Source organism: Macaca mulatta, chromosome 12 (assembly GCF_049350105.2).
Source record: "Macaca mulatta isolate MMU2019108-1 chromosome 12, T2T-MMU8v2.0, whole genome shotgun sequence".
Classification (NCBI taxonomy): Eukaryota; Metazoa; Chordata; class Mammalia; order Primates; family Cercopithecidae; genus Macaca; species Macaca mulatta.
Genome location: NC_133417.1, coordinates 77893224 through 77918780, shown reverse-complemented (window position 1 = coordinate 77918780; position 25557 = coordinate 77893224). Strand labels below are relative to the sequence as shown.

The 25557-nt window shown below is 39.9% G+C and overlaps 1 protein-coding gene across 5 annotated transcripts in view; it reads right to left on the bottom strand.

The window, feature by feature from the left end:
* The window catches only part of RAPGEF4 (Rap guanine nucleotide exchange factor 4), a 308971-nt gene that overhangs the window by 31756 nt on the left and 251658 nt on the right, over nt 1-25557 (bottom strand). For all 5 annotated transcript variants that reach the window (XM_015110377.3, XM_077957208.1, XM_077957209.1 and 2 more), the window contains 7 exons: nt 24181-24269; nt 19298-19376; nt 5790-5940; nt 3973-4061; nt 3205-3235; nt 2905-2983; nt 1604-1750 (listed from right to left, as the gene is read on the bottom strand). In XM_015110377.3, coding sequence (XP_014965863.1) covers nt 1604-1750; nt 2905-2983; nt 3205-3235; nt 3973-4061; nt 5790-5940; nt 19298-19376; nt 24181-24269 — 665 coding nt within the window. The remainder of the gene's footprint in view (nt 1-1603; nt 1751-2904; nt 2984-3204; nt 3236-3972; nt 4062-5789; nt 5941-19297; nt 19377-24180; nt 24270-25557) is intronic.

The following is a 25557-nucleotide window of genomic DNA, read 5'->3' as shown; positions in this document are numbered from 1 at the left end:
TGCCAGAGGGTGAATTCACCCAGTTTTGTGCTGCAACCATAATTACTGAGTATGTAAAACCTGCACTTGCTATTTATCTCACAAGTTATGTTTCTAGATGGTAATCACACCCAGGACTTTGGACATATAAAGATCACTTTTTAAAAACTTTGGAGATTTCTGAGACCTCACATGATTTTAGATGCAAAATTGACTATTGTTTTTTCACTTATTCCCTAATTTGGAGGGCAAAAGCATTAACTAGATTAAGCCTCCTCCCACATTAAAAAATTAGTTCTTCAGATGAGAACATGTCAAAAAATTAAAAAATTTAAAAAATTAGTTCATTTAATAAATATTTATTTTGTATTTGCTGCATGCCAGAAACTGCTCCAGGCACTGGGGAGACAGAAGGGAACAATACAGAAAAAAAAAAAAATCCCACTCCAAAAAGCGTTACATCACAGTGGGAGACGCCAACAATAAAGAAAAGAAATAGATTAGAAAGTGAGAAGACAAGGAGAAATAAGTCTCGCAGGAGTGGGGGCTGGGAAGCATGTGTAAGGGGAGGAAGTTAACAGTTTAGAAAGGGAATGAAGCAAACGAAGCAGGGAGCTTCAGTGAGACACTGACATTTGGGTAAAGACCTAAAGAAAGTGAGGGTGGGACCTGGGATATCTATGGGAAGGTGACAAGGGGTCAGTGAGGGCAGATGTCCTGGGCCCTGTGCAACTGGAGCTGAAATGGAAGGGAGATCTTAAAATCCAACATGCATTTAAAAATCCTCCATCAATGGAATCATTCACCTTAAAACATGACGGAAATGGCTCACCTGTTCCTGAAGGATTCCCCCAGATGGCTGTCAAATCATGACTGGAGGAATGAACCTCACTGCTGCTTCCTCTAGTCTCTCACTACAATATGTGGTCATTCCTAAAATGCTTGCCAGCATGAACTGTAATTGTTTTAACTCACCATCTACCTCCTCCCTGGCCTGGGAACGACTTGGGGACGTAAGCTGTGTCTAACTCATTCTTTCCTTCACAGCCACACTGTGGCCAGTACATATGCAATGAATGAATAAATGACATTTCAGAAATGCACCATGTAATCAAGGACAGTGAAAGGAACTGTAATCCCATGGGGGAAAAATATTCCTCATTTCATTTGAGCCAGGCTCCTAGCCTCTCTACTGAGTAAGGAGAAAAACCATCATCAGTTTCAAAGAACTAGCTTCTGACCACTTCCAACTTTGGACTTCTAGAAACCCATGGCCTTGAGCTTGTCCAGCTAGATTTCCTCTTAGGGTCCATATTTCTCAGGGCTCCAAGGCCTAAAACATTTTTGAATAGAGTTTAAACTGAAAGAACTCCAGGCCAGCATCTACACAAGAGTCCTCAGTTCCAGTCACCTTTCTGGTTTAGAGTGGGTACCTACAAGATAGGGCACATTAGAAACCCAGCCTGCCTCTACCCATACTGTTTCTGTTATTAGTGGAAGCATACATAAGCACCAGTTCATCCTCCAGGTGAGCCTCACATGACCACACTAACTTCTTACATAGTTTCTGCTTGGATGGAAAGTCCCGTTTTGCAGAGCCCATAATGCGAATTAAGGCTGTTACCTCCTCCAGAACTCATCTTGACTATGATCAGGCCCTCCCCAGAGCCCAGCTTGTCGGCAACGGCGCTGATGACTTCCTTCACCGAGGCGGCCACTGGCACCCGAATGGTTGTGTAGGTGTGGTCCATGCAATAGACCTTAAACAGAACTATGCAAAGGCAGTAACAAGGTAGTAAATCAGTCTTAAGAGTTTTCAATAAAACTGTAGTTATGAAAAATGTTTAGGCATCCTCTCCAATTTGCATCATTTTGCCATTTTTATTACTATATTTATTCATACTCATTTACCCCATGCCTGCCCCTTCTAAACTGCTTACCTTAGCATTGGTCTAAGAATAGGTGCACATATGGTTGCCAAGTCCAATTAAAAGAACAAGAGATATTGGTGAAACCCCACAAATAGGTCATGGGAAAAAATGCAGAGTGTCTTCAGGCTGATGTTCAGGGTCTGAAGTACTACACTGTAGGCAATTTACAGATCACTGCTACCCTGTGTGGTGGTGGGGAGCCACCATTCACACCTCTGCACACAGGAGGGCTTCCGCCTGGGCCATCAGCACGTGCTGATACTCCTGCTCACTTGCTTCAGTGGCTTGTGTGCTTTGGGGCCAGGCCACGTAAGCTTGGATGCTATTTAGCTCAGCAGACTTAGATCAGCAGATGTGGATATGGCACCCCGAGTCTCAGCTCTGAACACAAAAATCCTGGGAGCAATTCCCATTATTGTATTGTAATTCCTGGGTTTAGAGGCAGTCCTAAATGACGAGATTCATTTATAGCTTTAAATGAAATTTTTATCATTATTATTGTGACTATTTTTGGTTGTGATTCTTTGGAGAATCTTAAACAACCAAACAAAAGCCAGCATCTTGATCTTCCTGATGTAAAGCCTCCATGCTCAGGGCTGTGCTCAGGGCCAGAGCATTGTCCCTGGGCAGGATGCTGGTGATCCACTGTCTCCTAGGCACCCACTAGGTGCCAGCTACCTTCCCACCAGCTTTTCCCAGGGGTGGGCAATCCTGACAACCAGACCCTGAGATCATCTTCATTTCCTCCCAGGAAAGGGGTTAAGCAGGGAGAGGCTGAATCAGGGAAGGGTAGACAGGCACCTCGGCTCCAGGCACAAGAAGAGTTTAAGGACATAAATCATCAGGCCACCAAAAGGCACCTCCAAGCAAACCATCTGGAGGGCAACAGGGCACCTCCAAAAGAAGTTATTCTGTGGGTCCAAGGTGATGCTTACCATTATCCTGACTCTAAATAATCTATACAACTATGAGTTAGTTGAAAGAGGGTTCTCACCTTCATCAGAGCCACGGATAGGCTGGCGCTTCTGAGCTCTCTCATCACCTGTATTGAACTGTTGCAAAAGAACCTTGTGCTGTAAAAACAACCACAGCAAGTGCCATAAGGGAGAGTGACCAATGCACACTAGCAACTCAGAGGAGACACATCTGAGAAGCAAGCAGAGTCAAGAAATTAAGACAATATATTTTGTGCCTACAAAAAAGAAATCACTTTTATGTATACTGCAATATAATATTTCTGGGGAATTGTAATTCTACAGGGCACAGACAGAGAGTTCAAGTTCATGCCATTTACCTTCTTTTGTGGTGCCTTTGCATCTTCTGAGCTACGAGAAGTAGAGAAAGCACATTATTTAATACCATTGCTACTATTAAATTGCCTTATTTGCATATAACTAATCTTATGTTAGAAAATGAAATCACAATCACAGAATCCTTTCAGGAGGCAATATGAACTTCCTCATTTTAATAGTAATAGATCAAAGCAGAAGGGTAGACAGCAAAGATATCAGCTCTTGTCAGAGGCAGATTCCTGGCAGAACCGATGTTCAAAGCCAGGATTTCTAGCTTTCAAAGTCTTATCTAGCAGCACACTCACTCTCTGATACTGCATTTAATCTATAGCTCAAGTAATAGCATGTGAAGACCTTGTGGTTCATTGAGAGGACACAAATATTCACCATCAACAGCTTTGGCAGCAGACAGTGAATTTTCCATATAAGTAATTGCCCTCAAACTTTCTTTAAATGCCGCTGGCCACGTTATTGCCAGATTCACTGCCTTGAACCTAAGGGACCCACATTTATTGAGTTGGACTCCACACAGGAGGATCTTTTCTTTCCCAGGCTTTCTTTTGGCAGCCTTCTAGCACAGAATGAACAGAATCTCAGTCCTTCTGTTCCTCTGGCCTTACTGTACCACCTATGCCCTTGGTCCAGTCTGCTTAAATCAAATCAAGCAGGGCATGGCTATGAAAAGACCAGCTTTAACTTTTCCTGTGGGCAAAGGATGTTTTGGGACTTACTTGATGAAAGCACACCCCCAAAGCCAAGCCCCTCCTTACATTTGCTTGACAATCTTCTCCAACTCCGGCAGTTGCTCCTTGAGGGCAGCAATCATCCGGGCATCATCTGATACAGATACATAAAACTCCTGTAATTGGCAAAAGTCACAGGCTTTTAACAAGAACTGCAAAAGGCACATGATTCTGTCAAGAGCAATAAAGGTGTGTCCCTATGTCATCTGCTTCACCAGCATCTCCAGACCATGGCTTCATGGACTGGAGGAAGAACAAAGAAGAAAATGTTACACCATGTCTAAGTTCAAAATTGGCCATGAGAAAAAGTCTTGGAAATAGATAGTGGCAATCAATGACTGCACGGGCATCAGAAATGAAATGAACGCCACTGAACTATACCCTTAAAAATGGTTACAATGGGAAAATTTATATTAGATATCTATTTTACAACAATAAAACTTCAATTCAAAATAAATTGCAGGTGAATTATTTGTATGATATTTATATGAAAGCCAGTGTTTTGAAATGGGTCATTTTGGAGTCCACAAAAGAGCACTTTTTTTACTTCTTTTTTTTTCAGGGGAACTTCAGTGTTCATTCTCACATTATTTTGGCATGTATTGTTTATTTGCTAGGTGCTACTCATTCGTGGTTATGGTTGGTGGTAAGATGCTGCATGGTCTTCAGCACTGTAGCGAATTTATGCTGAGTTTGTGCCACCAACTCAGGACTCTCTGCTGCCCTTCTGGGAGCTGTCCTGACCCTGCAGCTGCAGGTGTGCCTGCTCTGCTTAGGAGCAGAACTCTGCTCTGCAGCAGAAGGTGAGAACCATGGCAGTGCCAGCTTCACCACCACTTTAGTTCATCTGCAAAATGATCCTGTACTCAATGAGTAGAGGCCATGAGTCAATGTATGACCCCAAGCTACCGCCATTCCTCACATTTTCAAAATACTTCATTCCTCAGCTTGGAGGGATGCTCACGGTCCATTTTCCCTCCCTGCCTTGCCCCTCTGGCTGTGAAATGATATGAATAGAAAGGAGAGAGGGTGTATGTTTCTTTTGGATAATTTATAATTTTAGAACACACAGATTGAAAAAGTTTGAAACGGAAGTAACATTGCCTTTTGCCTGCACAGAAGTAAGGTCTTCATCCAAATTTTGGAGGGGAGAGTGACTAACTGGGCTTAAATGTCAGGATCAGTGCTGTAATTTGGGGCTAGAGTTACGGGAAGGAATGGGGAAGTGCAGCTTACAGCAGTGTTCATGAACCGCTTTCACAGCCTACCATTTCTGCTTCTGGCAATTCCTAAATAAACGATCTGCTCCACTCCACTCAAAAATATCTACCATTTGATCTAGTAGTCCCACTTCTAGGAAGGTAATCAAGGACAGACTCACTTGCACAAGACTTTTTAACGTACTACTATTCTAGGAAGGTGAAAACTGGAAATGATGTGAACACCCAACAATAAGGGAACACATAAATGTATTTGTGACACGGCTACTCAATGGTCATCAGAAATTTTTTTGATTATTTCAGGCGATGTAAAGAAATTTGTATTATAAGGACTGTACTGACAGAAAAATTCTTATATCAAATTAAATGGAAAAAGCAGCCTGCAGAATAATGGGTGCTACGTGACTACAAGATAAAACATACAAAGAAAAAGAGACTGGATGAAAATACATGAAAATGCTACCCATTATGGAGTCAGACTGTAGTTCCTTTCTGATGAATGAATGTGTTCACAAAGTCTTGCATTTGCAATGACAGTCTCTCCAGGGAAGCTGCTGAGCCCACAGGTAGGTCCCTATATTGTAGGACAATGGTGTATTCTTGGAAGGGATGACCCCCGCCTACCTCCAGAAAGGCCATAGACACATCATCCTCTTGTAGGAGGTCTCCATACATGGCAGCCCACTGTAGAACCAGGCGGATGACTCGCCTCTTATTGTTGAGGGCATAATCCATTTTCTCCTGTTCTGTACCTTGTGAAGGCTGTGCGTGGTAAGTGCCGAGGAGTCAAGGAAGAAATTGAGCCATTTCACACTCATTTCACATGCTTCTTTCAAAGGTAAAGAGTGACAGATCCCAGCTTCAGAAAGCCAGGCTTTTAGACAGATAGAATTCCTCCCCTAGGCCCTCATGAAAAACCTCACAGAAAGTGTCTATGCCAAATGCATGCAATTCCTTGTTAATTCCTGCTGACTCTGGCCTGATAGTTGCCCAAGGGATTCGACTTTCACAGACTCCCCCTGGATTTGGTGTGGACAAGGATTCTTGTGTCTAGCTCTAGCTATCATTCTCTGCCAGGATCTGCCTTGCCCTTTGCCGCTCTGGATGGTAATGTTTCCTGCCGTTGCTTCTCTCTGGGTGCGTTTCCACCTGTTGTTGGTTTTCAAAATTCTGCCCGAATCTCTGTAATCCCCTCCCTTCCAAGTGGGCATCTAGTCCTGCTGGGACCATGGCTGATACAAAGAGTGCATGGGTGGGCAAGCGAGGCTGAAGGTAGATAAACCCACCTAGAGGTAGGAAGAGGAAAGGCTCCTGCTGTACCAATTCTCTGGTGAGGGCCTCAGACACACTTTTTACACCATACCTTCTTCTCTTGTGTAGAACCACGACTTACCTTATTGGCTCTTTGCACATTTACGGCTACCATCTTAATTGCAAGCACCTTGAGGCTTGGGTTGATGGTCATTTGTCCTGTATTCTACACCATTCCTAGCATACTGACTTTCACCCAGAAACTATTTATTCATTAATGCAACAAGTACTGATTGAGGGTCTCCTATGTGCCAAGAGTAAAGGTCCCTGGTCCATTCTTGTATGTACTACACAAGGACAACATCATAGGTAATCAAGAAATATTTTAGGTTAGACATACCATTCCTTTTTCAATGATTTATAGTTCATATTATAGATAATTAGTTCATAAAATAACTTACTCTTCACAATTTACAATATAACTTGCACACAAAGTACTTCAGTTCAACTCTTATAGCCTTGTGAGGAAAGTGTCACTCTGTTTCTACAAGTGAACAAACTGAAACTAAAGAAGCATAAATGGCCAGGATTACATAGTGAGAGTGCAGAGGTTTCGAATGTAAGACTCCTGATGTCTAGTGTTCTTCCCATTACCCAACACCCCCATTCCTCACAGCGAGCTACAAGACTGGCCCTGTCTTAGCTTCCTACCCTGCCTTGAAAGACGTTGTAGAAAACCGGCTTATGGCAGTGCTGTGCTTGAGAGCTAAACCAGTAAAGGGCCTTTTCTAAAAGGACTGTAAATAATCATGATCAAGGTAAATGACAGAACCTTAAAGCAAAGGTTTACTGCATGTAAATGGGTTGCAAAATGGCTTTCATAAATTGAGCACAAGATTCATAAAAAAGAAAATTGCTCAACCTGTATTGCTACAATTCTCTCTCAGCTTACAATAAAGAAAGGAAGAAAGATCACTTTATGTGAAAATTATTTCTTTTCTGATTAACTCTTTGGTCTCTTGCTTGCATGCATTTATAACTGAGTTTTTCTTTCCAAAGAGTTGCAATGCTGGACATTATATTTTATGACCGTTTTTTAATGGCATGTAGGAGCATAGTCAGACACATGGTAGGTACCAAATAAGAAAGTCTTGACTGATTGAAAAATATGTACTGGTTCACCCAAGAGTGGGAGGATATGGGTTCAAGTCCTCTAGCTGCCAACACTTACCTATGCGATCTTGTGTAAGTCACTTAGCCGCTGCATACTTCCATTTACTCACCCATGAAATGAGGAGGTGAGAAGAAATCATTTCCAAATTCCCTGTCAGCTACCACATTTAATAACGCTAAGGCAAGGTGGACCAAAGCAGAATCAGGTAGGTACCACAAACTAACATAATGAAAACACAATGCTGCCTTGCCATTGTGCTGTCTTTGGTTTAGTTTTATGGTAACTTGTGTTTGTGTAGAAACTTGGATGACATCAGGCTTTGGCAAGTGCTATCTTTTTCATTTCCATGGCATAGGAGCCAAACGGAGACAGTAAGAATGGCCAAGGTGCGGAGTAGGGGTGTGGACTGAGGAAGGCCAACCCCTATAAATGTAAGAGTCGGTGGAGATTCTGAATTCTGAGTGCAGTATGTGTCAAAGCTCTCACTAGGCTGGGCTCGCTCCCTAGACTGCTGTCCCAAATAGCCTGATGCCACTATGGACCATGTATGTTCCTCACCGGGCACCTGAGGCTAAGCTTCTTCCCTCTAGCCCCTCTTCTAGGTCTAAGTGATAGTGCCTGTGAAAGACGACCTTTCTGATGGCCTTGTGCTGTGAAAAATGAGCAAATTTAATTCTCTCTCAGATCATGCCAATTTAAAAGATGTCACACTGTGCCCTAAGTTACTCTATAAACTACGATCCTATTTCACTACACATGCAACATGAGTACATTTTAAATCACTCAAAGATGGAAACAGCATAGAGAGGAAAGGGAAGCTTTGATTGAGCTGGTAGTAATAGAGTGGTGAACGCTTAGCCTAAATTTAGAAATATAACCCCAACATAGGACAATTAAGGCGCTAATGTGGTTTTTAAAAAGTAAATATATTTTCAAATGAATTAATATGCTTTTCAGAGAAAATACATCAAAGTGCTTTACAAGTACTTAGGCAAAGAAACTATTCAAATTGATCCAATTGATTCACCAATTATTAATTAATAGACTACTTTGAGTAGAGCACCATGCTAGGTTCTGGTGATACAATGGGCACAGTCCTATTCATCTGAACTATTACATTGGACAACATGTTGAAAAGGAGGTATTCACATGTGTAGGAGAGAAAGGAGGAGTGGGGAGAGAGAGAGAGAGAGATAAGAGAGCGAGAGAGGAAGGAGTCTTTCCTACTTGTTATGATAACATATGTATAGAACTTTATAATTCATAAAATAAGCTCAATATTCTTACGCTATCAAAAGATGCTTTCTACAAACCTGAGGAAAAAATATTTACCAGTGAGGAAATGGAGATTCAGAGAGAAGAGATCTGGCCAAGGTTGTTGAGTGAATAAATGGCAGGGCTTGCAAATTCAGATGGGGCTCTTTCCACTATTCCCACCCCCACTATCCTAACCAGTGGCTATAGCAACTAGACCTTAGTGCTTGGGTTCATGAAATTATTAAGAATAAATGCATCCAGAAAGCAAAAATCTTAATGAGAAAGAAATTCCTTTTGTGTGAGTGTGTGCACACTGAAGTTTCAAGGTTCCCGCGCTGATTCTGCATGTTTAGTAACCAGGGCTGAGCACCCCTTGTCTTTGATGAAGAACCCCACAGTCTCTAGGGAGACAGAATTGACCAAATTCGGAGGGACTGAGAAAGGCTTTCTCCCTTTACCTCTGGGAAAACAAAAGGAAGCACTGACTTATTTCACAAAGTCTCATTTGTCCCCTCATGGATGTTTATTTACTAAAGTGAGGGTGGGGGTGATACTACTTTTATAGCTGAATCCAGGCATTGCTCAAGGATTCTGCTCCTCCAGAAGCGACACATAGGGTTCCCTTTCTGAAATGTCTGTTGGATCAGGTTCTTAAGAAACACAAAGAGAACTTTGTATACAATTGATTATACCTGAAATGGTTACACATCAGACGCTGAGGTTTCTATTCATTCCCATAACAATCTCCCCAGGCTTTTAGAAAGTTTGTAATTTTTAGATTTTATTTAACTCCTACAAAAAAGGTAGGAAGGGGGAAAAACTATATTCCTTTCAGGTAGCAGCCAAAGAATAAAGAATATCCTACTAGTTCCCTTGTCTCAATATGATGTCAAAAGTGCAATCTAAAAAGAGTAACATTTCAAATATAGCATGTTCATAAATTCAGACACATCAGGAAGGTTGAAGAAGCCTTCTCTGGCTAAAATTGGAATAATGCATGATCAAGAAGTGCTTTTATTGAATAAGGCCATGACTCATGATATGATGACAGTTGGGTCCAGGAAAGAAGAAATATGGTTGCCTGAACTCATGGGGAAAGAGATGCAGAAAGACAACATGGTTCCTATATCTCATAAAGTTCTAGTTTTTGTAAAGTCGGTAAGGCAATATAAAATTACTTACTGAATTAGTATTTTAAACACCATTAAGAAAAGGCCATATAGTTTGAGTGGCCAAACTTATCACTGATACATTTGAGTTGATTTCAGATAAGTCATGGAATCACAGCATCTCTGTTTCAAGAGCCCTTTGATTACATTTCCTTCAACTCTATCACCTTAGAGGTAAGCAAACCGAGGCAGAATGAGTTTAGGTGATTTTTCCAAATTTATCAAAGGAATTCTTGGAACTAGAACTCAGTTTTCTTATTTTCTTCCCCAGTACTCTTTTTACCTGTCTATGTTGTTGTGTTTTGTCTGATATTAACATTACTTTCTTTACACAAACATAGATTATATAGCAAAGTCACATGACTTCAAAGTTTGTTGGGAAATAGGAAAATCCGTCTGAGATATAGAAATTGATCTCCCAAATCTTCATAACAAAGCACATGCAGAAAATCAAGAGTTAACTATTGCAGCCTTCATAATCTGATAGAGAGGTACAGGAATTGTTAATACCTGAACGAGATCCCCTCTGCTACAGTTTAATACCTGTCAATTAGGAAAGCAGTAGCTCACTGCGACTGAGCAGACATTGTTAAATCTGGTCATCCAAATTCCAACTTCAAGATTCGCCTACACAGTTGAGTATCTCTTTTCCCAAAGACTTGGGCCCAGAAGTGTTTTTGGATTTCAGATTTTTTTTTTTTTTTTTTTTGGATTTTGGAATGTTTGCATTACACCTACTGGTATGAGAGCTCAAAAAATTTCGAATTTTGGAGCATTTTGGATTTTGAATTTTCAGATAAGGAATACTTCACCTGTAATAAAGTATTTCTCACCATCTGGAAGCATTAAATCAGAATCCTTAACAGAAGGAACGAGGTCGTAAACTCACTGTTAATTTCTGCATTTTCTAGCTAAGGACTGGGCACACAAAAACCTTCAATGTTCTTTGATCAACTGATTACAAACAATTTAATTGCACAGTTTGGAATGCTATAACTAATGCACTTTTCTAAAAAAAAAAAAAAAAACCTTTAAAAATATCACAGCTATTTAAGAGCCTTTATCTAAGTTACCCGGAATCCCATTTTGTCAAGATGTCAAATACAGATCAGAGGTACGTTCTAAATAAGTTCATACAGAATTTAATTGCAAAACATCTGGTACATCTTTTAAATAGAATCTTTCAGCTATTGGGTATTTAATCTACAGGATGACAAACTTTCAGAGTGACTAAATCTTCACTGAACTGAACCACCTCCTTCAGCATTGTGTACATGTGACTGAGAGCAAACGGAATCTGTTTGCAGTGAGGTTTTAGGGCTGAGAATCAGAAGAGGTGAAGGCCACAGTGTAGGCTACAGTTTTTCTACCCTGCCAACAGCAGGCTTAATATTCCATTGAGTCATTTTCCTCATGCCGGCTCTGCCGTTCAAACACTGTAATTATTTCATATATTTTTACCTAGTTATTATCTTACTCACCACAGGCACCTGTAATTTTTCTGTACTTTTTTTTTAACTGCTCATTTACTTATTCTTAATTCAGCTAATAATGGTTCCATGTATTAAAATTATCATGGGGAAAGTAAGTGAAAACCTCCCAGGATGTAGAGGCAGCAGATTCATTACAGCCTACAACAGGGAATAAAATATTATGTATACTTTTTGCAGTAAGTACATGCTAATTATGCAGCTATTTATAAAACACTTAACAACATTCAAACTGATGCTCTTCAATGTTGTTGTTTTTTAAAACCCTGCTTTGCATACAAGATCTCTGCTTGCAGCTGAAAACAAACTTTGGGGGTCATCTGCCCACTGACAAGACAAAGCTTTGGTATCTTCTTTATAATATGCCATATTTCTCTCCTGATGGTATAATAATAGCAACATTTATATGGGGTTTTAAGGTTTATAATGTATGTTCACACACATAACCTCATTTGATTTTCACAACAACCGGGTGAAGTGGGTAGGGCAAGTATAATGTATCAGTCCATTCTCACGCTGCTATAAAGAACTGCTCAAGACACTGGATAATTTATAAAGGAAAGAGTTCCGCAGGGCTGGGGAGGCCTCAGGAAACTTACAATCATGGTGGAAGGGGGAGCATCATGTCCCTCACATGGTGCCAAGAAGGAGAAGTGCAAGTGAAGGTGGGAAATGCCCCTTATAAAACCATCAGATCTCATGAGAACTCACTCACTATCATGAGAACAGCATGGGGGGAACCACCCCCCGATCTAATCACCTCCCACAGGGTTCTGCCCCCAACACATGGGGATTAAAATTCAGATTACAATTCGAGATGAGGTTTGGGTGGGGACATAGAGCCAGACCATATCATATAATTACCCCTATTTTACAGAAGGGGCTTGGAGAGGTTAAGCGTAATTGCTGAATAATGTAACTTATAGGACACAGGTCTTAAACACAGGTCTTTCTACTTCAGAGCTTTTGCTTTTTTTACTATAATCTGGGCTTCTTGTCTTTGTGGAGCAGCCTGACATCCTGACCACTGGGTCTATTTCTTCCTTCATATGGCGTGTTCATAAAATGCAAGTTCTGAAATTACACTGCTTAGGTCCCATCCTGGCTTCCCCACCTATATAAAAACTGTACGATCTTTGGTAAGTTAATTGACAATTTAGAGCCTTGATTTCCTCATCAGTAAACTTCAGAAGATTGCTGTTAAGGATGAAATGAGATAATACAGGTAAAACATGTATCTGAAACATATTAAGTATTCAGTAAATCTTAGCCACCAATGTTATTACTGATTCTCCTCTGGAAGTCATTTAAAATATTTTCAATGGACAGTTGTGGAATTTTTCATAAGACCTGGCATTTCTGGGTTTAAGTTTGTGATGTTACTCCTGTCCACACAAGCTGCTCCTTTGTTTGTGTGTGCCTATTAACTTTGAGCTCACAGGAGCGCCTTCTGTACCATCAATTTCTTTAATTATCTTCCATTTTCTTGCTCAGAATATTTTTCCCACTGATTTTCAGAATTCTCCATGTTTTTACAAGTCTCTAGTTCTTGACTATTCTCCTTTTAAGTCTCAAGCCAAGGGCTTGTACTCATAGCACAGCAGTTAGGACGTGCCCTAATGCAATACACTGCTTGGGTTCATATCTTGTTCTAACATTTACCAGCTATGTAGCTTGGGGCAAATTATTTAGCTGCTTGAACTCACTTTCCCTATTGTAAAAAAACAAGATTAGAAGAGTACATAGTGTTGATAGGAGGCCGAGAACATGTATATGAAATATTTTTTAGCATATCTGATAAGACAGTCATTTTTTTTCCCAAGGAGCATATCATGTTCATAACATCGTCAAACAAAGTCTTCTTTATTGGAAACAAACTCTCAAATTGCATATCTGCAGAAGCAGCTTGCTCTGATGGTGACGTATGGATCAAACACTTTTCAGAATCAAATGGGGACTATGATGACAAAATCTGGTTACAACAAAATTTAAGCTGAAAGTTTTTCTAGGAAATCTAAAAAACGTTCCTAAAAACTTGGCTTCATTTAAAGAATATGAACCTGCTGCTATTATGTGAATCTTTCATCAAAAAGAAAAGCAGATTTTGATAAACGTTCCACTTATAAAACCCAAGTCAACTTATAAAGAGAACATCTCCAGATCAATTTCACAAAGATTTTTATGACAGGGACCCTAATTTTTCAGTGAGGGAAGCTGTTGTTTTTGCTTCTGTACAGGGATGACACACAGAAAAGGTGGATTTAGTTAAAACTTAGTGGCAAATCCATGTTCTATTTTTTTTTTCTTCTTTTTTCTTTTTTTTTTCTTTTTTTTTTGAGACGGAGTCTCGCTCTGTCACCCAGGCTGGAGTGCAGTGGCCGGATCTCAGCTCACTGCAAGCTCCGCCTCCCGGGTTCACGCCATTCTCCTGCCTCAGCCTCCCGAGTAGCTGGGACTACAGGCGCTCGCCCGGCTAGTTTTTTGTATTTTTTAGTAGAGACGGGGTTTCACCGTGTTAGCCAGGATGGTCTCGATCTCCCGACCTCGTGATCCGCCCATCTCAGCCTCCCAAAGTGCTGGGATTACAGGCTTGAGCCACCGCGCCCGGTCTTTTTTCTTCTTAATTCAAGAAACTAAACTCATTATTTCCATGCCAAAAGCAAAAAATTTGTGATGAATACTAAGCTAAAGAAAACTCGTATACTAACAAAAAAATCTGTCCAAAATTATTGCTGTTTTAAAATTTCTGTAAGTTTAAATATCAGCCATTCATCCTTAAGATTCTTTTAGCTGCAGTAAGAATCTGTCCTAAACAACAAACACCTATATTCATTGACATGAAAAGATAATCCACTGGCAGAGTAAGCTTCAGGACCAGTCAAATGCTAATGATGTTATCACAGACCCCCGTTTTTCCTCGCTGTCTCCTCATTCCAGCTTTATCTTGGGGTTCATTCCCATCATGGTTGTAAGATAGCTGCTGCTGGCAATTGGGGTTACAGGCTTCCTGTTTTTTTCTCCTAAATGTTAAAAAAGTTTTCACCAAAAGCCCAGGAAGCCTCTCTTTGAATTCCATTGGCCCAGTCTAGCTTGGGTCTGGCACTGGAGAACCAGTCTTTGGCAAGGAAGGCTAATTACTACGAGTGGCTAAAATGACCAAGTAATAAGGCATGTATGTTGGCAAATCAACCACAATGTCCACTGCAAACCACTATTACATCAGTGCTACATGGACTTCCTCCAAATGTCTACCAGTACATGCAGGATCTCAGGCAGTTATTAGACCTTTCTGTACCTTGATTTCTCCTATATGTGAAATGAAATAAATAACAGGCATAGTGGCTCATGCCTATAATCCCAGCACATTGGGAGGCCAAGGCAGGCGGATCACGAGGTCAAGAGATCGAGGCCATCCTGGCCAATATGGTGAAACTCCATTTCTACTAAAAATAAAAAAATTAGTTGGGTGTGGTGGTGCCTGCCTGTAGTTCCAGCTACTTGGGAGGCTGAGGCAGGAGAATCGCTTGAACCCAGGAGGCAGAGGTTGCAGTGAGCCGAGATCGCGACACTACACTCCAGTCTGGCGACAGAGCAAGACTCTGTCTCAAAAAAACAAAACAAAACAAAACAAAAAAACACAAAACAACAACAACAAAAATAATATACCAGACTTTTTGCTTTACATTTGGAGAACTGGTGTTGGAAAGATAAAGTAAATAATGTGAAAATACTCTGAATCAGAGAGTTACTAAAATTCAAAATAGTATTGACTTCGTGTGATCACTTACTAAACTGAAGGCCAGCCTGCAGTTGCACAAACAAGAATATGGCAGAGTTTAATCATAAAGCACAAAATTGAGACAATAGGAGAGCAATTTGGGAATACATGTCAGAAGCATTAACATACTACATATTCTTTGCCTATTTTTAGGAATTTAAAGTGAGTACATTTTCATATACTTGGGCAAAGATTTAGCTGGAAGGATGCCGATTCACTCCATTGTGTTTGTTATAGCAAAAAAAATGTGAAAATAATCTAAATATCCAATAGGTAGAGGCTGAGAAAATAATTATGACATATCTATTGATACTATAGTCATTAAAAATGATAATGTGTCCTTCTCATCTTTGCCCCCTTGTTGCCCAGTACTTTATGTGACACATTTCCAGTCGTCAATAAATGTTTATGGAATTATCTAGAAGAAAAAAAAGATGATATAGTTTTATCTCTATATATATTAGTTTGGAAAGATATTCACAATATACCACTAAGTGAAAAATAGCATATTACCAAAAAGCACATGTAACATTATTTAATTTATATAAAATCTTATGTACATAAAAATGTATACATAAATTCCAAAATTTTAAAAACAAATTTATTAATGGTGGTGAGATACCAGGTGAACTTTGCTCTCTTCTCCTTTTGTGGTAATTAAAATTTTTTGGAATGAGAATGTTTTATTTTTAAGGATGACAACTATCTATATTTAGAAAAATGGCATAGAAAAATAATGGCATAGAAAGATATTCATAAAATATTGCTTAATTAAAAGGTATACAAAATTATTTACAGTATGATCCCATTCTTACATTTAAAAACATATATCTATATGTATAGAAAAAAGACTAGAAGGATATACACAAAACGGTTAGCAATACTACACCTGAGAGGTTATAGGGTTATATACAGGTGGTTTTAATTTTCTTTTGAAGACTAAAGGAAAATTGAACTCAATTTTAAATGCAGATTTAAAAAAAGATTAAAGAACCTGGAGATGAAAAGTATAGAAATTGAACAAATATGATTTTCAAACTCATTATAAAGCACTTGTATTCATCGGGTCAAATCATGTCCAAACTGTGTCTAATGAATAGAGAGTCTCTCTCATTAGCACATAAAAGGCCTGATATATTAATGTTCAGCAGAGTTCTACTATCTTTCTCCATGGTAAAAGCAAAATTGGAAGAGACACACAATGTGGATTAAGAACAGAAATATGTGTCAGTAGCTCAGGGCTCAAATCTTTTCTGTGCTAGTAATTACCTTTCTCTGAGCAATTCATAATTTTTCATTATTCTAGTTTATTGATTTAGAAAAATAGCAGTAAAAATACTGACTTCTTCATAGGGCTGCTATGAAAAGTTCCAGATGTTAAGCACTTCAAAAATACTCCACTAAAGCAACTGACTAATGAAACATGGTTAAGTATTTTACTATCCCTAATGTCCCACGTTAAAAACATAGGGGTTAAACCACTTGTTCAAGTTTGCATTATACATCCCTGCTGCTTGCAGGTGTGCTGTTAAGCAGTTTATGATACAATATATTGTCTTGAAATGTTCTTAAACTGTAATTAAAGGTTACAGAATCATTAAAATTTAAACAAGCTTTGAAATAAATAAGTTGTGAAGACAGAGAGAAAAAAAAGGCAAACTCCAGGTTTGGAATCATCTGGAGGACTCAGCTACTTGCCCTGGGCAAGCCACTCCTTTTTTTGTTTTTTATGGGGGCTGGGGGTAACTTCAGGACCCTCGTTTGTAACACAAAGCTAATACTAACCCAATAAAATCCTGTCAGGATAAAGTGGTATAATATTGGTCAATGCTCTTAGCATGCACCTGACACAGACAGAGCTGATTCAAAATAGAACAGTGAAGAGAATCTAAGTTCCCACAGGGCCAGATATGAGGGAGGTGGTCTAAGGGACCTAGATAATATAGATTACACCCAGTCATCCTGGATTCCCCCATCTACAGAAGAAAGAAGTCGGATTTGATGTCACAGCTCTTCCACGCCTGTTTGCTTTCTTGCCTTCCCCTCTCCCTCCCCGCCCGTATCACTTTTCCCCACTCCTCCCTATCTGGGCAGAAACAGACCTTCTCTCTAGAGCACTATTTTAAAAAGAGAAGTTAGTGATTTGAATGCTCTCAATCAACTCTTGAAGGGGAACAAGCTAATAAATGAAGAAGTTAGAATCTGAAAAAAAAGACAAGTGCAGTGTTTGGGGCTTGGAGTTATAAAGATGCTGTGCCTTGGCCCACTGAACTCCCTGACTTGTCCTTGAGTTTTGTTTGCCTTAGGCTTATCAACCTTCTAACTGCTAAAAAAAAAAAAGCAAGTCTAAACTCAATGGTGGATTTTATTTTTCCTTCCAGCAAATCTCAAAGGTCTATAATGATTAGTGCGTGTGGAGTTAAAAGAGCACAGAGATCCTGAATGTGTTCATTTTACTTGAGAAAAATTGAGTATGTGCCAGAAAAAATATATAATATAAGTAAGTCTCATTAAGCCATCATTACTCAGTAAGACAGTTTCCAGGCAAATAAACACACAAATCTCCCTCTTGCAGCTCCCTCTGAGTTGCACCTTCAACTCAAATCTCCTGTCCTCATACATTGTTTACTTCAAAGAGAATTATGAGTGAACAAGAAAATGAGAATCAGGTAGGGTAATTATAATCTTGAATGAGGAAAACATGCCAACATTCATTGAATTGCTAAAAAAAAAAAAAAAAAGAAGAATAAAAGAGCCATTCTCCTTCAATATATTTAACTGATCAAAAGGGCCAAAGTGATTTGGGGTCTAAATTTTTGTTGTTCTAAAAATAAAACAAAATCTTAGAATATACTTTCACATGCTCCCAAAATTGAGTGTGAAGCTCACTAATAATACCCACTTCTTTTATTCCACTCCCATTTTCTGAGAATGTTTGCTCTGTGCTACATACCAGCATCAACTGGGCCATTCCAAACACTGTTGAAAAGCTGTCCCAGACAAACTTGGCCTTCAAGCTATAGAGGAATTATCACTGGATTTCAAATTTTGGGTCTTTAAGTCAATAAGATGATAATAAAAAGTAGTAACAAAGGAAGAAATGTTGGTATCTAGAGGAGAGGATGGACTAGGATGAATGGGAAAAGAAAGTTATCCTACAGTGATAACTTGTATTTATCTCAGCATGTTAGCAATTTAATACCATAGCTCAGAGGAGGAACACAAGCCGACCACAGTCCATCCTGCCAGGGAACAGTCTGTCTCTAATGTTGGCGAACCGTTCCTGCTAATACTCCCAGGTTCTTCTCCATAACCCTCTCTAGCCTGCCTCCCAGGGGCATGGATATTGTTTTTGCCAGCATCACCTTCCTGTGGTGAGGTGGTTCACACTTCTCTGCACAGATAATGATACAGATTGGATGTGTGTCCCCGCCCAAATCTCATGTTGAAATGTAATCCTCAATGTTGGAGGTGGGCCTGGTGGGAGGTGTTTGGGTTATAGGGGTGGATCCCTCATGTCTTGGTGCTGTCCTTGAGATAGTGAATTCTCATGAGATCTGGTCATTTAAAAGTGTTTGCCACCTCTCCCACCTGGCTCCTGCTCCCCCTTGACCTTTGGCCACAATTATAAGTTTCCAAAGGCCTCCCCAGAAACAGAGGCTGGCATGATGCTTCCTAGGCAACCTGCAGAACTGCCAGTCAATTAAACCTCTTTTCTTATAAATTACCCAGCCTCAGGTGTTTCTTTATAGTAATGAAAGAATGCCCTAATACAGGTAACAAGGAGGAAATCCTTAACCATGGCACAGCAGACCTCTGCCGGGCAGAGCTAGAGTCTGTACAGGGGAAAACCGTGGGAAATGTGGGAAAACACATTTCAGTGTGATGAGGGTGGAATGTACAACTCTGCCTGGGCCGTGACTTACCTTCAGAAGATGAGATGAGAGAATGGCCTTCGACAGGTGGGGTTGTCTTCGAGGGACTAGGAACTTACAATCACAATAAAAGGATATTGGGCCACCAGGGCTGGGCAAAGCTGGGTATTTGGCATAAAAACACAGTGCATCATAATAAAGTCATTTAAAACAGAATCTGGAAGGGGGAAAAAAACAGAAAAGGAAATTAGGTTCCTGTGGAAATCTTTAGGAAAGCAAGAGTATCTACTCACTTGTTCTTGGCCACTGGTTCCAATACACTGGTTTAGGGTATGAGTTTACTTTACACAGAAGCACATCATATAAATAATGGTGCTGACAGAGACTGCGATCAAAATCAGTTTCTCATGACAATGGGCAAAAAGTATAATATTTTAAAAAGAGACAGCCTTGTACAAATGGCACTAGGTACCTTAGCCACCAAACATTTTAAAATCTGTATATTTAAAGGGTCACATGTGGGCAGTACCATACACGCAGAACGAAGACATGGTCATTTCTGTGTCTATACCATATTTGTTTGTTCAAAATCCTTTCTCCTTTATCTCTTTTTCACCTCCTATTTCCAAAAGGAGCAATGAAGGGTGGGGGGGGCAATAGAATTACAGAATCAGGAGGTAGTAAGAGCAGCTGATTGGTGAGGGGATAAAGAAGCAGGAAAGAAAGAAAAGAAAACAAAAGAAAAAAGAAAAGAAAAGAAAACAAGATTAAGACTGTGAGCAGCAACTAGAGCAAAACAAAGGCTAACAAAACAGAAGCTGGTGGATTCAAAGGGTGACTGTCCTATATGTGAAACTATTTTGTAAGTAAGGAAGCAGGGGGTTGGCAAGGGAAGTAAGGCAAGTCTCCAAAATAAGCTTCATTTACTTCGTCATTGAATTTGACGCTGGTTCTTCATTGCAGACAACACGCCCTGGCTAGCCAGATGGGAAAGCTCATGAAGGCAAACCTAAAAACCTCAGGACTACGCCCATCAGAACTTGGAACCCAAGATGCCATGACATTTCCAGGGAAAACGTGAAATACACTGCCTGAGATTGTGATGCTCATCTTAAATGGAAAATGGTGAGAAATACGTACATTTTAATTCTATAAATTAGATTGCCAAATGTCATCCATGTTGTTAATGAACTTTTATTGGTGAAGTCTGAGTCAGTGACTAAAGGTTTAACCATTATACATACTCATTTAAATATAACTGATGAGTGTAATACCAAGTGTCACAACTCAATGTCACCAGGTTTTCAGTCCCATTATACTGAGCCAGAGAAGAAGCAGAGAAGGTGCCAGACAGAGGAGACAGAGGCTGCATGAAACTATTTTTTTGAATGTACCAAAGGACTTTGGCTTGTCTGAGCTTAACATCTAGCACCATCTTGATATGTTTGATATATTCCTGAGAATGGAGGAGGTAATACTTGCTTATATGCACCCAGGAGGCTGTACTATCTGGTAGTTTAAAGTTTGCTAAAGCAGAGACTTGACTTGGGTGCTCCAAGGTTGGGAAGGGAATCAGTTAACATGGCCAACTACTCGGCTCACATTTCAGTGTGGCTTTCCGGCTCTCTCCTCATATGTAGCAACTCTTCTGTCTGACACCTTCTCTGCCTCTCAGTATAATGAGACTGAAGGTGACTGGTGACGCTGAGTAGATGACAACTTGGGATTACACTCGTCACTTATATTTAAATGAGAATAATGGTTAAACATTTAGTCACTGATTCAAACTTTGCCGATGTAAGTTCATCAAAAACAGTAACACTGGAAATCTAATTTATAGAGTTAAAATTTGCTTAAGAATTTAAAATATCATTTCCTACTAGAAGATGATTTACCAAGTCACTCCATGACTAATGCTGGTTTTAAAAGTAAAAATATAAGAACTAATAGGTCTCAGGTAGAAAATAGATTTTTGGTAAATTAAGAGAGTGTAATGTCAAATTCAGCAGTGTGCATTTTTATGATGTAAACAAGTTTCATGGTAACTCTGACCTTTCTCACTGTACTGTAAATCCATAAATGCCAAAGGTCTCCCACTCCAGTATATGGACAAATGTCGTCACCCTACCCTAGGATTGTTTAGTGTCCAGAACAGTGGGGGAGGCAGGGGAAATCTGTATTTTTGATTTATGAGAAAGATACTGATTTGTTATTTATCTCCAAGGCATAAACATTACTTGTAAGAAAAAAATATCAGGAAAAACTGTAGGAAATGAAGTTCAATATTAAATTATGATGCTAGTCTAGTCTCTACCATCAAAAACGGAAGGGTCAAGAATCACATCCCACATGTCAGCCTTAGAATACACTGATTTCCAGGCTTTAATTTTTTTGATGAAGAAGGAACAATCAGGCTACTCTGGGCATACTGCCCGTGGGTTAGCCCTGCTCTGCAAGGAACAGCAATTAAAAAAAACAAAACTAAACAAAAGAAGCAGAAGCAGCAGCAATAATTCAGTCTCCATCTTTTTTAGAGGTGACTTGAAAGGGAGGCTATATTTGCCCTTCATGGGTGGTAAAGATCTTATAGCTCATTCCTTAGATGCCATAGTCTCTAATGTACCAGAATCTTTTTTTTTTTTTTTTTTTTTTTTTGAGTCAATACTTACTTTAGGTAAGATGCTGATTCTTGCATTATGCAATCACACATACTGGGCAAACAGTTAATCAGAGGGAAAAAAATCAGCTGCATTTTTTCCTGACCCATGGTCTTGGAAATTTGGTTTATTTGAGGTTACATATGGCTCTTGGAAGCTATCCTCACGTAATTGGTTCTTCAACAGCTTCTCTATACTAACTATGGAGTAACTTTTCTCCAGTAAAGCTCTTATCACATTCTTCTTGCTCAGACATCTTCAACCACTTCCCAATGCTTGGCTCTACCTTTCTGTTGTTGTTGCCCAAGCTAGAGTGCAGTGGCATGAGCATAGCTCACTGTAGCCTCAAACTCCTGGGCTCCAGTGATCCTCCCGCCTTGGCCCCCAAAGTGCTGGGATTATAGGTGCGAGCCACTGCACCCAGCCAGCTTTACATTTAAGACTCTCTAAGATCTATACCCCAATTCTTAAACCTTTCCTTCCTTTTCCAACTTATGTATACAATATTCCAGCAAAAATCAGACCACTCACTCTTCCCTGTCTATTTCTAGGTCAGTGCTAATATTGTCCCTTAGTATGGATGGCTCTGTCCCCATCTCTAGTTACTGGTTACCAGCCTCCTTCAGGGCCACTCTATATTTTCCATGATATTTTTCTAGATCCCTCACCCAGTCAGTGTCCCTGAAGCACTAACCACATTCTGCCTTATATTCAAGTTATGTGCAAATTCCTTTATGTTTTCTAACAGATTATAAGCTTCCTGAAGGCAGGAGGATGATTCCTTATTCACATTGCCTAGTCCGAAGCATCTAGCTTAGTGTTTACCCAACAAGATTCTCAACAAATACTGAGCTGAGAATAATTGGCCTGGAGCCAGTGATCCTGACGATTTTATCTACTATACTCTAATTAATTTGCTACATAAAAAAACCTCAGGTAATCTAAGCATAAAATGAGAAACTGGAATGAGAAGATAAAATAAGAATTCAGTGGTAAAATACCTTTAGAAGGTATATAATAATAATAATAATGATGATGATGATATCTTCAACTTGAGTACATAGCAAAGGTCAATTATGGAAATGGATTTTGAACTAAGTTTTTGAGATAAATCTCTGAACTTCTTTTAGTGAGAAATGCTCTTCTATGGAGCTCAATGTGCTTAAAATACTAACCCATGACATTATTCTGAGAGGCAGTAGCATAGGATTAAAAAAAAAACACATTGTGTGTCGGCTGTTTCAAAGTCATATACAAGATGGTAACCAAAGTGGAACACAATTTTATAACTCTGAACACTTAGTTCACTGGTGAGATCTGTTTTATTCAGCCTAGAATATCTGTGTCTTAGGTAACAAGACTGACTCACTGTAAGTAGATGTTATGTGTTGAATTGTATCCCCCCAAAAAGATATGTTGAAGAACTAACCTCCCGTATCTCAGAATACAATCGTCTTTGGAAACAGTGTCTTTGCAGGTGTGGTCAAGTTAAGGTGAGTCCTTAATGTGGGCCTTAATCCAATATGACTGGTATTCTTACAAAAAGGGGTAGCCTTGGACCCAGAGACAGACATGCACAGAGGGAAGGCTACGTGAAGAGTCACAGGGAGAATGTTGTGTGAACATGAGGGCAGACATCTGGATGATGCATCTACAAGCCAACGGATGCCAAAGATAGCCTGCAAACCACGGGAGGCTAGGAGAGAGGCATGGAACAGATTCTCCTTCACAGCCTTCAAAAGGAACCAACTCGACTATCACCTTCAGCTAGGACTTCCAGCCTCCAGAGCTGTAAGACAATACAATTTTGTTGCTGGAGCTACCCAGTTGGTGGTAATTTGTTAGGGAAGCCCTAGCAAACGAATGGTGGCATTTAGTCACATTCTAGAGCTGCTGGACTCTACAACAACTGCAGAGAGAAGCATCTTACTCCCAACTGGAGCAAGGCTGTGCCTTTTATGTAGGCAGCTTCAAATCCTTCATGGGACTAGGTAGGACGTAAATGATAAACCCAACAGATGCCTGTAAAGGTTGGATTTGAATACCTTAAGAGAGAGAAGCCTAGAGAAGATGAGGCATGGTATGTAGAAATGAGGCTGAGTCATTTCTAGAGAACAGTCAGGATTGGGGAGGAAAGAGGACAGTCAGAAGGACTGTTCCCTGTCAGCAGTCAGGATTGGGGAGGAAAGAGGACAGTCAGAAGGACTGTTCCCTGTCAGGTCACACAGAGATGCTTTTCAAGTATCAATACACAGAATCCCCTTCCAAAACTGCTTTTGCTATACACACTGCAAATGAATGCAGGACTTTTAAACAATGCTATGCATGGATTCAATGGACATGCAAACTGTTCTATGTGTATACCTGTTGCTTCATTTAAAGTTGCCTCAAGGCGTATCGTTTCTAGAAAATGCTCTAAAATTTTTTCAGGTGTTCCTGACATCACAGTATACCTGGATAAGAAACAAAAATGCCATTAGTTTTTCATAAGTGGGCAAATCATTAAAAAAAAACCTTTTACTTATCTAAGTTTTTTTTTTTTTTTTAATTTGAGATCCCAGGGAACCATATACTTTTCAAGGTAAGAGAGACCATGCACCTTGTCAAAGTCACACGAGAAGACAAAACAAACAAACAAACAAACAAACAAAAAATCCACAAAGTGAAGTCGTTACTACAAACATTGTTCTTCTTTCCCTACATGGAAATAAGGTAAACTTCTTGAAGAGCAGCTTTAGGAGGCTGGGAACTGAGAAACTTCAGTCTTTTTCCAAAGGAGAATAAAAAGGAACATGTAAAACCCAGGGCAGTTCAGGTCAGGCAGGGGGAGCTGGTGAGGGGAAGTGAGAGTAAGCTAGGTTATCCATATATGGGTTACTCGTGGCAAAACTTCTGTCCCACACTGGATTCCCCTGCCTATTTCTGGAATGCTCTGTCTTTCCCAACTGTACACTGGTATGTGCTTTGGAAATTCAGCTAATAATAAAATGAGAGAAAGCAAACAAAACTCCATAACACCGATAAGCAAACAAACAAACCCCAGTAGCATCATGAACGGGAAATAAATCAGCAGTAGAAAATCCTTATAATTTATTTCAATGCCCGATATAAATTACTGGGGGTTATATTAGACATTATTTCAGCAGATCCTTCCATGGTGTTCTTCAATTAACACAGGAGGATTTATTTTTTAAGTTGCATGTGAACTGTTTCAAAATCATACTCAAGACAGTGACAAAACACTACTAAGTGGGAGCTGTAGACAAAATACATTCAGATGATCTGGGTGCTTCTCTTCCAAAACTCAGGCTTTGCTTTTCTGCTTGGAATTTCACTTAAAAATAACAGGCAAGTAGGGGCTGGGCGCAGTGGCTCACGCCTGTCATCCCAGCACTTTGGGAGGCCAAAGCGGGCAGATTGCCTGAGCTCAGAAGTTCGTGACCAGCCTGGGCAACATGGTGAAACCCTGTCTCCACTAAAATACAGAAAATTAGCCAGGCATGGTGGCACGCACCCATAGTCCCAGCTAGTTCGGAGGCTGAGGCAGGAGAATTGCTTGAACCAGGGAGGTGGAGGTTGCAGTGAGTGGAGATCGCGCCACTGCACTCCAGCCTGGGCGACAGAGTGAGACTCCGTCTCAACACACACACACACACACACACACGCACACACCAGGCAAGTAAAAACAACAATGAAAATAAAATTGTCTAATGTTCAGAAAGCAGTGATAGAATTCAGCTC